Source organism: Thermobia domestica, chromosome 8 (genome assembly GCF_964235325.1).
Source record: "Thermobia domestica chromosome 8, izTheDome1.hap1.1, whole genome shotgun sequence".
NCBI classification, from domain to species: domain Eukaryota; kingdom Metazoa; phylum Arthropoda; class Insecta; order Zygentoma; family Lepismatidae; genus Thermobia; species Thermobia domestica.
This window is the reverse complement of record NC_137461.1, coordinates 131,660,264-131,675,709: the sequence shown is the minus strand read 5'-3', so window position 1 is coordinate 131,675,709 and position 15,446 is coordinate 131,660,264. Positions and strand designations below refer to the sequence as shown.

General features: G+C 34.6%; 1 protein-coding gene across 5 annotated transcripts in view; it reads left to right on the top strand.

The window, feature by feature from the left end:
* Positions 1-15,446, top strand: part of LOC145693208 (uncharacterized) — a 174,564-nt gene that overhangs the window by 50,439 nt on the left and 108,679 nt on the right. For all 5 annotated transcript variants that reach the window (XM_081768996.1, XM_081768995.1, XM_081768994.1 and 2 more), the window contains 3 exons: positions 2,187-2,265; positions 6,429-6,659; positions 9,345-9,550. In XM_081768996.1, coding sequence (XP_081625122.1) covers positions 2,187-2,265; positions 6,429-6,659; positions 9,345-9,550 — 516 coding nt within the window. The remainder of the gene's footprint in view (positions 1-2,186; positions 2,266-6,428; positions 6,660-9,344; positions 9,551-15,446) is intronic.

Here is a 15,446-nt window from a genome sequence, read left to right as displayed (position 1 = left end):
AATATTGTTGATTCTTTTCTGTTAAAGGGAAAATAAAAGGTAAAGTATGCTTGACTATTTTTACCGCCATTTATGGGTTATTTAAAATAAATAAACCACAAGTTCCGTTAACACCGATATCTGAGCTAAAACATCCAGCGTATTCTATTCCAAGTGGGTAAATCCATTTAGAAAGCAGTTCAAAATCAGTTTTGTAAGTCGATCAGTCATTGAATTACTAAAAATATTTTTACAACAATTACTTTCAGTTTGAAAATCTTACATATGTTAGCCATAGGCAGTCCACGTTTCATGATTTAGCATAATATTTTACATTTTTATAAAGAAAAATACTTAACTAATAGTAAAATATAGTTTATATGTTAGTACAGGTACACAGGTACATTAATATAAAGAATTCACACAACTACGCTTTCTTTAATTCAATAATCCAGACATTAAGTTAATAGGTAGAAAAGAGTTACTTGGAATTATTAATATACAGAATATATAATAAATGTATGAACTATTACAGAAAACGGACAACCTATACAAATACAGGGTATACCAACATTTGTTTATTTCACGTCCTCTCTTCTTTGTGGGTTAAAACAAAATCAGAAAAAATCATTATCGTCGTGCATATAACGTTTGTTTAGATGACAGTAATATGCGAAAAGTGAAACTTGACTATTCAGAATTCATAACACGAAAGTTTCAGCGAAAGAACATTATAAGGATGAGTATACCGAATTTTCCAAGTACTTTTCAGAATTTGAAACCTATTTTTAATAATGTAAGTGGTTAATAATGTTCAGAGTTAAATGTTCTTGCAATAATTCCTAAATCGGAAATACAAAAAGAAACATCGTGATTTGAGTGAAAGAACAAGAGATTCAAGAGAGCAATTTCAGTATCAGATTTACCAAAACATTTAAAAGAACCGTTACTGGATAGTTACAGATGTAAAAACTCTACATGACTTAAAGTGAGTTGGAACGACAAACCGAAGATCTTGTTATACTGTGCATAATGCTTGGAATCAGAGGAAAATTGATTATAAATTTTTACTATATTGAGAATAAAAAATAAGCTAAATGTTTTAATTGGCAATAGGCGAAGAGAAGATATGAAGAAATATAGAAACATAATTTTGAAAGACAGTTATAAACACACAGTTCATTACTTTAATATACACAGTAGCTCAGTCCTTAAGGCATGAAAGTTAAAAATGTTAAGTTAGGCTTTTCTGCATTATAAAATCAATGAAAATAAACCAGCAGGCTGGTTACCTTTTTTCATACACTGTAGCTCTCACGTTTATATGGCGTATTCTTTATGCACAGTATCTTCCGATCGTACGTCATTAGTATTAATAGACGAAAAAACTTTAATCAGTGATTGATAGCAAAAGCAAAAGATACGTTGAGACGTGATAAATTGTCAGACTGATTTTTGTAATTTGAGGTTGTCGATAGAGCAGAACGAATCAACCTGTTGATTGGGGCATCTTTGCCTAGAGCCTTAAAGAGCAGTGTGGTTCACCGATTAAGATTTAAAAAAAAGAGAAAGCTAGTCTTTGAAAGTTACCAACAACAGACATCCTTTCGACGCCCTTAGCTGTTGACTCCGTCTTCATAGTTCAGCACCCTGAAAAACGACGGTAAAACTCATGTCCAGCCAAAGCCCTCGTCATCGACCGATTACTCTGCACATGAAGAAAACGTCGGAGAGTCAACATCATCGAGTAATAGAAGTACTGTGTTAAAATAACCTATATTTTCCCTGCCTTTCTTTCATTCTCGTTTACTCTACCTCATAATCTGCTTTCTATTAAATAAAAGTGTTATTTTTCATTTCAATGTAACGCAAGTTACAATCCCAATATATAAAGCAATATCCTAAGATAGAATTGTTAGCTCAGATCCCAATTTCTGTTGTTTAAACTTAACTAGAGGGCTAACAACCCCATTCCTACATAGTAGTATTGATTACTCATTGCAAATGACGCCTTCGTTAACTAATGTCACATGTTCGAATGGAAGCTTTGCACTTTATACAACTTCCAAAAATAATGTTTCACCTGTTCATTTTTAACTTTTACGTCCTTTTTTCTGATCAGTTTATTCCTTTTCATGAAGGATTACACATAATCCGAAATGGTGTAGGATCATTTTGTGTCATACAAATATCTTCTTCTTCTTCAGGTTTTCCGGTTCACATGCCTTGATTAGTCCATCGAAGCAGCGTGCAGCGAAGAAGGAAGGTGAATTACGACAGAAGCAGGTAAGATTTTTTCTACATACAGTAAAATAAGATTCATCTTTATCATCATAAATTCCCAATTCCAGCAGTTTAGTGAGTCTGTGTATGATGCTTTTAGAATGACTTGTTTCACTGTCATTTATCATTCTAGAACTTTTCGTATTTTTTCTTCTTTTCTCATCCTTCAACACTTCATCTTTCCGGAGGTCGCGGTGAGTGGTAGAGCGCTTATCTCTGACACGTGAGGTCGCTGATTCGATCTCAGCTTCCGCCAAGTGGTGTGGTGGACAAACACCGTGTGGATGAGTTTTCTCGAGGTCTTTTCGTTTCTTCCCACTTTCATCATTAACACATTATTATGATCCATCTCACTATCACCATTTCCCTTAGTTACGTTGCATAATCGTAGGACATTTAAAAAAAAAAAAAAAAGTTTCTGTATTTTTCTCGTCCATTTTTCAGTCATCAAGTGTAGATTCTTAGATGTAAGGACATGCAAAAATACTCTTCTTACAGTATTTCTGCATGTTTTTACCAACATATCCTATATCTTTCTGCCACTTTTCGAGAGTATTCCTGATAATTTAATTTCTTATTCTATTGTTTCTTGCTTTTCTAAATGTTTATAACAGCGTCTAGGTCTTTCTATACTTTTTGGAACACTGTTGGTTGAGAGCATCCCTGATAACTTCATTCCCTATTCGATCTTTTCTTGTCTTTTCACAGGTTTTTACTAGAATGTTTTTTTTTTTTTTTTCTGCTCTTTTTCGAACATAGTTGATTGACAGTATTCCTGATTTTTTTCATTTCCTAGTCGATCCTTTCTGGGCTTCGACTACTCTGCTCTCTTTTCATCATTAGTTAAGTTTTCTCAGCTCAGGTTTTGAAGTGCAGTAGGATTTCGGTTTTCATAGCTGTATTTTTCGTTCCGTATCACTTGTCATGCTTTGATAAAATCTCGCTGAAGTCTCTTTTAACTTCTCTTTATGGGCTATTTACCGTCACTTCTAAAACAAGTTACTGGTGTTCTCAATGATTTATTTACTTGTTTCGCTGGTATTTGTTTCTTGAAATGATCAGATCGGCGCAGTTCACTTGACTCATATGAATGCCATATCCTTCTGTCCATTTGCTTCAAGTTGCAAAATAAGCAGTAATGTTACGGAAGGATATTCCGCAGCAAAGAAATGGCACAATTCTTGCGTTATCAAAGGCGGAAATCTGCAGGAATTACTACCCAAACAATGACGAGACATTCTCTTACTGCTCGGACACACACTTTACCATCCAATACACGTCTGCTGCTAATATGTTGCTGTCTGATCTTCCTCCTGTTGTTGTGTCCAGGGGTGTGACCGACTCAGTACTAGATTTCCTTTCAGGAATTTCTCAAAGTACTTCCTCCATTTCTTTTTTTTATAATACGTTGCGTAATGGCTCTTCCACTGTTGTATTCATTTTATTGTTTGTTCTTGTTTCTTTGTATATCCTTTTATTGTCCATGAATATGTTCTTCGTTCTTCAGTATTCCTTTTCATATATGCACTGAATTCTGATCATATATGTCTTTTTCCTTCTTTTCCTATTTTCTTATTTCTTTTTTATTTGTCTTCAGTATTTGCAGATCCAGTTCTATATCATTCTCTCCAGGCCTTGCTTTTTACTTTCATTTCTTGTTGTTCCACTACATAGTAGGATTTTCGTTTCTTCTTCCGGATGTCGTATATTTATCTTCTGTCGCTTTTATATATTTCCTTATGTCTTGTAGTCCTCTATAAATTCAACTTCATGTTATGTCATGTGTGAACTTGTGTCTTATTGCCTGGTCCTGAAACTTCAGGATATTTAGTTTTTTTTCTTTCTGTTTCCTGAAGTCTTTGATCAGTAACGTGTTTTCATTATTTATTCCCGCGTAGTTTCATGTTCGTGAGTGCTTTACCCATACTCAGTCACTTAAGTTAAGAACAAAAATGGTTAATGAAAGTTAATTTCAGGAGTTGAGTTATTTGATAAGAGCTTAATTTCTTTGAACGTTTAGAATACCGTCACTGAATTTTAAGTCATCTTTAAGTAAAACGATGTGAATGTAACTTTACTTTGTCACAATCTTGTTGATGTTCATTGACATTTTCATATTTTTTGTGACTCGACTAACTTGGTCTATCTTAGATTGTAGTTTTGAGTAAATCATGTTGACATTTTGAGCACTTGAATTTTTTTGCTGATAAATTATAGTAATACTATACATACCATAATTTTTATGTATTTTCTTCTGTTTTTATTTTTCTCTTAGTGTTCAACATATATTAAAAGTTCTATATTTTAAAAAGTTTAATTGTAATAATCATATTGACACATTACCAGCTGTATATATGGTCTTCGTAAACAATAAGGGAAGAAAATCATTAATTCAAAAGAATTCCTTGAAGTACGGAAAGGAAGTTAAATCCGGACAATGACACTTGATTTGTGAAATTAAGCTGAACTGACTTAAAAGCAACGTGCGCATACAAAAATCACAATTAACTACTGTTAATCCTACCATAGAAATCGCTTACTGCTATTCCTTTTCAGGAGACGGCCTATTCTTATATGGGCGTAACAAAATAACTGATCATAAAAGAATTAATAGATCTTGACTTGATACTGTACTGTGGGCGCACAATTCCGTTTCTTGTCTTCTGAACTATTAACCGTATTCGAGAGGACGACGAATTTGGACGCTAAATTCGTTGTACATACCGTTTCAGACTTTTAAACTAAGCTGTGCATAAGTATGGAAAGTTATTTATCAGTTCATCCCTCTGTCTGTCGGCATGTATCAGAGCAAAAATAGTGCGGTTTCCTTAGAATCGATTCAGCTTCCCAATAATGGGTTCTATCTCTACTAAAACCGGAAGTAGTAGAAATTTTGCTACTAGTTTTGATTCATTATTGCTCTCCATAGAGCAGAAACGGTAAGAGAGAGAGAGAGAAATGGCTTTTTAATGTGGGTGTTCAGGATCTCCAGAATAGGTTACATCTCAGCGTCTTATTCTTGTGCTGAATTCGAAAGTCGTTCAAACTAGTACAGCTTCCGGTTTCAATATTGATTCTTGCATAGTAATGATCATTAAAGATAGTGAGAGACTGATTTAATATGGATTCAGCGCCCGAAGAACTATTTCCATCTCGGACCTTTCAATTCTGTTGCAACTGGAAGATCTGTAAATTTTTCTGGTTTTAGTATTTAAGTTCTCATACTTCGTAACTAAGTCTGCTTTATTTTCACAATGTGATAGAAACTCATTTCTGTAATATTTTTCGAATTCTGCGCTAAATACCGATTTCGAGAATACTATTCATTTCGTCCAGTATAAATAATAATTGTACAGATCGGAGGTTTGAAATTGTTTTCCAGCTCCATGAACTGTAGTAAGGTACCTGAAGGGAAGTGTCTTATGGACGAAATTCATAATGTGGCAAGGCGGCAGGGTGCAAACATTTAATCGCAAAGTGGCGCAAACATTTTCGCATATGGTGCTTTCTTGTTTCATAATTTTGAAGTAACTTGAACTAACACGGGCTGCGATACAGAGTATAGTTCTTTTTTATAAAAAGGCCTTGTGTCCATCTTAAACATAAATTAAACATAACTTTCTTACAAGGCTGTCTGTATTCTTTATTATAAATTAACGAGAAATGTAACAGTTTCGGAAGTATATCACTTCCTTCTTCAGACTACTATTTCAACTCTTCCGACTACTATTCCGAAACTGTTACATTTCTCGTTAATTTATAATAAAGAATACAGACAGCCTTGTAAGAAAGTTATGTTTAATTTATGTTTAAGAGTATAGTTCTATATTGCAATGTTAAATACAAGGAACTTTTTGCTTTTTCAGCCGTTCATTCCTGAATAATTTGGTCGAGTCTTTAAAATTTCGACGGAACAATATTTTTATTCCAAATTCTAACACCGCGCAAAATTTGATTAAGATTATTCAAAAAGTATATAAGAACTTCGTGAAGAAGAAATAAAATGAGTGGATTGAACATACTCATTCTTCAGCATTTTCACTAAGACTTACTTTTTCTATACAGTTTAATTCCGCTGAGGTACGCTTAGTTTCATTGTTCTAAAGTATTAACTTTGTTTTTTGCTGTGATTAGTGTGGATTTACTTGTTGTGTTTTTACATTTAGAATCGAGGAGTCTCGAAAGGCAGTAAAGATGAGAGCAACAAACGCCTGCATTCAACAGTGGTTGTTAAAACTCAGAGCCCTGAGGTGAACTGGGAAAATTGGGACCAGAAGGCGCTTGAGTATGAAGACGAGAAAGTATTGGAGAAGAGAAGACAGTTGTTGCAGAGGGAACTCGAAAGACAGATGAAGAAGGAAGAAGAACAAAGAAAACGAGAGAGAAAGGCTAAAAAGGTTGGTTGTATGTACACTCATGTCCAAAATGATTGTCGCATATCTATAACTGTCTTCTTGTGAGAATATAATTTGACAATGATTTTGCAGAGTACTTGTAATACTGATACTATGTGTATAATCGAGAAATGTATATTTGTGGTAAATTTCATAGGAAATGAATTATAAATACAAAAATTATGAGTAAAACAAAATGTTGCTAAATGGCAAGAAAGTTTTATTTTCATTTTATTGTTCTTATTTATTGCTCTTTTGACATGAAATTTGCCACATACATGTCTTTTCCAATTATACACATACTAACGTTATAAGAAATACCGGATGAATTCGTTATCAAATTATATTCCTACAACAACATACTTATAGACATGCGACAATAATTTTGGACATAAGTGTACATGGTTAAGTCAATTTCTATAATTTGTGTTGTGATTAAAATATCTACATGATTCGGAAAGAAGTTGTAGAGGTTTCCGTGAAGAAAAGAAAGAAAGAAGAAGAAAAAACTACTGCCTCACTATTTTCGAATCTAATTAGTTTGAACAGAGATCAGTTCCGTTCTGTTCCAAATACTGAATTTCCAACTGCTTCTTTCCGAGTCGTAGAATTGTTTTAGTCATTGAATTGTTTATAGTAAATTTGGTTATGATGTTCGATTTCCGGGTGATCACCCTCACAGGTAAGAATTTATTCCTCATTGTGGCAAATTATTTAGTTGCCAGATTCTGAAATTCTGGCATTTTTACATTTCTGCTTCACTATGTACATGAAATTTACCGTAGCCAGTTGCCAAGTTTAACCTTATCATTCTTGTGGAACATATTTTTCCACATGCATTACTTATCACTCTGTAAGTTGGCCACTTTTGTATCCTGGAACTAAGCTCCTGCATTGAAACCATTCATATTTTGTAGTTCTTCCCGTTTATATTCTATAATTGTAAGATATTTGCTAGTTCAGTCCAGATGAATTTATTGAGCTGCGCTTCCCCCCTCTCCTCCTTTTTTTCTTGCATTATTTTTGAAACACTTTTCTTCTCGGCAAAACTTCCAGAACATTTCTAATAAATTGTGAACATATTCTTGATAAACCCCCATTAGCAAGATGAATGTAGATATTCGCATGTATTCAACTGAGAGTTGTGTTTGATGTACGTGGATGGAGCAGCATTGATGTTTCGTGTGTTTCAGAAAGTGAGTATTTATCAACATCTATCGCCATAGGTGGAAATAGTAATGGAATTATGCACTGTAGCGTTTTGTAAGTAATAACACTTCTAAATTTAAATCATAGTATATGAATGACAAACTAAGATCTTCATTACATGCAATGTTTTTATGTTATTGTTATGTATTCTACCAATCGGCAGGTCCTGGAAATAATACGAGTTCTTTTTCTTTTCCGTTTCTAAGATACGGGTCTAAAAAACGTTTCTTCCACTATTTCTCTATCTTCATCTTTCTCTTCTTTCCTACCCATTTAAAACATCTTTGTTTGGTGCCCTCTTCATCCATTCTATCTTCCTCCAACACCACATTTCGAAGCTCTCTGAATATTTCTTTAACTTCGTAATGTCCAAGTCTCCGAACAACACTGTCCAATACTCTCTCTCTCTCTCTCTATATATATATATATATATATATATCATTTGACCAGCTTCTTCCTTAGTCCAGTGTTAATCCTGCGTGTTAGGAGTAAACTTTTCTTAGATTCCTCTTTGGCAATTCTTGACCTGATCTGTTTTGCACGGTGTCTCTTGTCAAAAAAAAAAAAAAAAAAAAAAAAAAAACCTCCCAGATATTTGAATAGATCAACACTTTCAAGCTCTTTTTGTTCTACTTTGATCCGTAAGGGCAAACTTTCATGGGATATCCTCATGATTTTAAACTATACGGTGTTGATCTCCATTCCATATTGTTTCCCAGTCTCAATTATTCTACCCATCATCTCCTATAGTCTTCTTCGGCAATGGAACTACGTGATCCATATATCTCACTTCGTTTGATCTCCCTGCAACATTCATAAATCCTTCCTTCATTAAGTACCGGTATGCACTGTAAACCTTGAGGTGTAAACTGATCCAGGTGATATGCTACATCCTTGTCTGACTCCTCTCCTAATCTTCACACTATTGGTATTTCCTTGGTTCGTTCACACCTTCACTCTTTGTCCTGTATACACGTTGCGAATGAGTTTATGATCCCTCCAGTTGATCCCGATTTCTTTTGAGTATTTTTAAAAGTCTCGTCCAATTGACCTGGTTTTCATAGTGCAGAAGTAACTTTTACTACGTACTAATCATAAAATACAAGCTACAGACGTAGATAAGAATCAGTCATTGCATCGAAAATACGTATACCAAAGTCTTTTAATATGTCAAATTTTGCTTCAAAATATACTATACTCTAAGTTGGTTACCTATTTGCTAATAAATAAGGACATACATAGGAAGTGGATCTTGGGGGTCCAGGTCTACCTTCCGAAATCACGATTTCTGTAAATTTAGAATAATTTTAGGGGTGGTTTTGCAAATTTTAATCCTCATATTAAATTTGGACTCTTCTCGAAGCGCCTGGTTCAAAATATACTTTTAAGTGTAAGTTGGCCACCTATCCAGGTTAGCTACATCTCAACGAAGAAGCGAGAACCAATATTATATTATATTTGTAAAAAATTCTTCCCTAGAGTTCACCATGTAGTTCCTCTTCGAGCTCAGGAAGTTCCTCGAGCTCTTCAGATTCGTCGTCGAGCAGCGATGATTCAAGTTCCAGTTCATCATCATCATCAACAGATTCTCGAAGAAAGAAAGTAAAATCAAAGAAAGCTTCCAAGAGAGACTCAAGTTCTTCGAGTTCAGGAAGTGAAAGGCCTCCTAAAAAGTCTACTGCAAGGTGAGTTACTACTTGCAATTTTGATGTAGTAATAGTAGCGGTGGATTTTAAATTTAAAACCTTATTAAGTTTCAATAAAATTAGTAAATAATAATAATAATAATAAAAAAAAACTAGAAGAGGAAGTGCAGGCATGAATAGCATTATCTGGAATTATAATTACTGGTATGAAGCTCTGTTCCTATTTATCCTAATAACTAACGCGAGTGCCTTTAGTATTCATGGTTCTAGATCAATTTCCAATGATGGTACATAATTTAGGATATTGAGCTAACATTGTGAGTCAATTCGGTTAAGAGGTAACGAATTCCAGTGTAAAACGCTAGAATTAATGGAGATGGAAGCCGATGTACTGATCATATTACTTCAACTAACAGCTGTCTGACCGTCTGTAGCCTTTAAGATTATGGGGAGTGAGGGGAATTTTTAATACCTTCGGCATATTGTGTAATGTTGTAGGACAGTATAGGTCTAGTGTACTGCATTTGGGTCATGCGGTTTGGTATTGGGCAAAAATTTGTATGCAGCTCTTAAGGTTGTGTCATTGTTTTCCCTACTTTCTTCATTGTGCCTATTCTGCCATTATTATTCAGTTTTACGGGAGCTATAGAGAATGATACCAAAGTATACTTAAAGAAAAGATTATTTTAAAGATTAATGAGTTCAACTAATGTTTGTTTGTTAGCAAGCATATGGCATCATGGAAGACCTTTCATATTTAAAGAGCTGCGTGTCAAAACAACAAATCTTAGTAAAGACAGAGATGTAGTGGCTAGTACTTTCTAATACTTGAGTACAGTATTCCTTTCCTTCTCATTTGCTTTATATATATATATAACAAAGTTCGTTTATACTTGAATATATCTTTTTAATATATTTAGGGGAGAGTCACAATCAATTCATTTTTCTTATCCGATTTTCAGATGAACAGAAAAACGTAGAAATGTAGTAAAGCTTAGAAAGTATTGCTGTAAATTTTTTAAAAATGCGTTAAGAACGAACTGACCATGTGGTCAGTTTTCAGCATATCGTGTAGCGCCAAATAACTCGTTCTTGCTCTATGACCGTTAATTGATGAAGAATCAAATTGCAATAACATGACAATTCTTCGTTTGGCCATGTCGCTATAAGCCTATGAGGGGAGTAAAGGAACGGACCCATAATTTAGAGACTTCGGCATTGAGATTATGAGATGAAATGATCAGCACTATGCTCTGCCACTGTATTCCTAGATTGCCCTAGGTGGCTGATTGAACCTTTCAGCTACATTTGAACGAAGGAAAAATGAGAATAAATCCCATTTCATTGGCCGTCTAGTCGAGCCCGGGCCATCTAGTTAGTAAGTAAATGTTTTTTCGACTATACCACCGCACCGTACAGCACTCCTAAGACTAGACTGCTGTTTTCAGTATTATAGTAATCGTCAGAAGTTTAAATCTCAGAGATGTCATATTTGGGCAGAAATTGTTTTATTGTGATTGTCATGCTTAAAGTTATATTTTGTGGTGATCTTTTTGATAGAAACGAAGTTATTTTTGTGATCTCTTTGGAAAGTTTTACGTTCAGATTGTGGAAGTTTTGTGATATATTTTGGGGAACAAAAGATATACTTGAAAAAATGTTTCGAAATTTTTGAAAGAAGTTTAATAAATGTTTTTAAATATATTTGGTCATCATTGGTTTATAAAATTATACAGTAGTAATATTCTTCTTTGAAAGTAGTTTCTAGCCCACTTTAGCTATTAGTACTATGCGGCAGCCAGTTTTTTGTTTAATGTTAACCAAACTTGTAATCACACAAAATCATTTTAAGCAGACGAATGTTGAGATAGTTTGAGAAAGCTCTCGTCTCATGAGGAATATATAAAATGTTACAACAATATCACAGTAGTAATCATCACATTAGTAATTGAATATATGATGGTTGCTTCGAAAGTTCGTGGACTAGCAACACCGAGCCGATTCTGTGTAAGCGAGTCTGTGCTTGTCGCACGTGAAGATAGCGTGTAGCGTACTTTGTTAATGTAAGTAGAGCCATCGTACAGTTGTCGTTTGTTTGCTCTCTATAAAGTCAAACTTCAGTATGTATTACAATAGCAGATGGGAATTATATACCTTACCATATAAAGGATTGCTATTGAATTTTGTGTGAAGTTACTCAGAAGTGGGCAGAAAACATGTGAGATGATAAGACAAGAGTACGGCGAAGAAGCAATTTGCAGATCGGCCGTATTCAAGTGGTGGAAGCATTTTAAGGAAGGCAAATGCAATGTGCAGGACGAGATGAGAAGTGAATCCATCATCATCACTGAAGGATGAGAACATTGTGAAAGTAGAGATATTGTTAAAAGAAGATATACGCTTATGATTTGTGAATTTTCAGCTAATTTTGATATAGCAAGATGTAAAGAAATTGTTAAGAAACACCTGAAATATCATGAGCAAAATGTCTCGTGTTTGTACAAGATTGATGCCACGTACGTTCATCGAGTAAAGAAGAATAGCTTCCTCGTGTTCAATGTTGGTAGGAATTTATGCAACAAGTGGTATAATTTATTCAATTCTTGAACAGAATAATCACCATTGACGAGTCCTGTATCAGACATTATGATTCCGAATCAAAGCAGCAGTCCAACTTATGGAAACTCAGCGACTTAACCGCCTGTAAAAAATTTCGAGTTTCTTTTTCGTCAAAGAAGTTAATGCTAATTTTGTTTGTTTGGTATCCGTGAAATAGTACTCCAGCATTTGGTTTGAGATAATCAAACTACAAACGGAGATGATTATGCTAATATTTGGAAGTACATTTAAAGCGAGCAATTAATATAAAGGATCCTTTTTCCTGTAGGATAACGCTAGGCCACATGTAGCACAGCAGGCTATGGAAGCTTTGGAGAAAATTGATGAGCATTCTCTAGTTCATTCTCCATCAGCCCAGACCTCGCACCCTGCAACTTTTGGGCTTTTCCGATACGTAAGAAGGACTTTCGCGGAAGTAAGTTTTGCACGGACCAGGAAGTGAAAGCTATCAACCCACTACATTATACTGACTCTCAGAAAATGGTCTGCAACGTGTTTTAAGAAGCTAATACATAACTGGAAACGGTGTATAGGGTGTGATGGACGCTATTTCGAAAAGGAAACTCTCACCAACGCTCCTACTGACTCCTACTCCGAATTGTGGATTCAGTCCCCGAACTTTCTGAACAGTTATCGTATTTATAAATAATGCAGGATGTCTATCGGTCACGAAAGTCATGAAATTTAGCTTTTGGGTCACGATTTTTTTTTTTTTTTTTTTTTTTTTTTTTATCTGTACAAATATAATCTGTACAGACTGGAAAATTTTGTTCTATAAAACGTAAACATTCACAACCAGAAATGTCTATGGTTGGCTTTAGACGCTACCAAATTGGAAGCAAAGCACGCTTTAATCGCATGCATGAAAATTCTGCCTCATTCGCACCTAAATTCGCCCTTGAGAATGTTACGAAATTTTAAGGTTTGGCAAAGAAGAGGTCACGAAATTTCATTTTGGAATTTTAGTAGATACCCTGTAATGTAATTAGTTATAAATAACGTAAATATGTGTCCACTTTATTCGTACGTTAGCATGAAAGGAAAACTGTACAAAACAATCTAGTGTTGTTTGGTATTAACCAGTTCATGAGATATGGATATGGGGAGCAGAAAACACGGTGGTTTTGTGGTGGCGCACCAGCCTTTTGTGTTAAGAATTTGGTCCAGTTCCATACATGTGAGCTTGTGACTGACAACGTGTTCGTGAGTTTTATTTGAGTTCCGTTCCTTCCCGTCCTCTTTATTACATAAATTTCGTTCGTAATTATTCGTTGTAGCTATTTTCCTGTCCTTTAACTAACAAAACATAACCGTGGCCACCGTAAAGCATAACCGTAAAACTGAGTGATTACTGTTTTAAATTCACAAGGGAAGTAAAAAGGATTAATAATATCATACGAGCGTAATTCGAAAAGTAGCAGCCTTGTGATGTAGTGCTAGTTGTAGTGGGCATAGCGGTACCGTTCTTACATCACGTAATCTGGATTCGGGAAGCTTTCAACTGTGCCAATGGGAGCAGCGTGTTGCCGCGCGTGTGCTGGCAATAACGTCATAAAATGAGTGACGCCATAGAAAATCCCACCAGATGCGAGGTACACGAAGTAATAAGATTTTCTTTGGGCAAAAAAATCTGTCAGAAGCAGACTTCCATCGTGAATTGTGTGCTGATATGACCCAAACATTATAAGTGAAGGTGTTGTGCGTCAGAGTTTTCAAAAAAGAGAAAAACAAATATTCATGGTGAGCTTAGAAATGTTAGTACTTCTGTAGTAAATGATGATGTCAAGAAAATTTGATCGTTCTTCGCACAAGCTATACTTGCTCCTTTTGATTTTTCATTTGCCCACTCACATGAATAAATGTCTTGAGTCACAGCACTTCCCTGACGACGGGATCTTCAAAATGCTGTGACAAGTTGGTTGAATTTTCAGGCGGCCGAGTTTTATGCAAAAGGAATTTGTAAGTTGGTGAAATGTTATGACAAGTGCTTGAATTTACGTGACGATTATGTTGAAAAATAAAGAACAGCTGTACTCTTCGAATTACCCTTGTATATAATTTAATTGGATATGGGATTTTAACCATAGAACACAATGATATAAGTTCCCATAAAATTTGCCGTAATATTTTATTATCCGAATTTAAGACCGGTCAAACAGTGTAAACATTAAATCTTTGAAGTTCAGGAAGTGTTGAAAAATCGTTTTATTTTTTTTTTTTTTTCCATGTCACTCTAATTAGTATGAAGTTATTCATTGATCATTGTGGGTTGTCGAAGTAAGAGCAGTGTTTAAAGTCAAACTTGAATTAGATTCTCCCAGCCCCTGCCAAGTGAACTTTGTGGTCGACAAACACCGTGCTCGTGGGTTTTATCGGGGTTCTCCCGTTTCCTCCCACTTTCTTCATTCCACTATTTCACTCATCTCTCATCATCACCGTCTCCTTTAGCCTAACCGGCATAACCGTCGGACGTAAAACTCAAAGATTTCATTTCATTTCATTTTTGAATTAGATTCCCACCTCCCAATAGTGAGGTTACTAAGCGAGATGGAGTAGGATGTCCAATTTTTTACTCTTACTGAAAAAGTATATGGAAAACGGGAAATTAAGGAACTGGATCGAGATTTAAGATTAGAAAGTCTATTTAATATGTGAACTGAGTAATAATGGCCTCATTACACAGATAATTGCTAGCACAACGTTGCTTAAAATTCCTTCAGCATAAGAATATGAGTGCCAAGAAAACAGATTCTTGACAGAAGAGGCAATTGTTTTTCGCATTTCCGTTAGTTTAAAAATTATAATAGAATTGTAATTCTATGCAACTTTCGCTTCGCTTTTTGATTTTTGAATTTACGCCGTTATATTTGCTCAGAAATTAAATTATACTCCTAAATTTTGTTTAATCATTTTTTTAAATTAGGTGTTTCAGTTCGTTGATTGTTTAGAACAAATTCGCCGAACTTATTTATAAGTGATAATATAAAAGATGTTAATTCAGTTATACAGTTTTAGTTATATTATTTTAACTTTACATTTGTTTTTTTAAATTTTTACATGTTTTTTATTTGATATTTCACCAATCCTGCTTTTATCCAACCTATAGTGACTTAACGAGCGGTATGTTTAAACAGCCTACCTTCTTTAAACCAAGCTTCAACACCTACTTTTTTCCCCAAAGACATGGGTAAGCGTAAATCACATAGACTGTTCGCTTTAATTTCTAGTTACTGCGTATCTAATAAATCCTTGTTAGGTAGAATTGAAGAAAATTAAGAATTACGTAAGTACGGCTAGTATATTATTATTTCTTAGA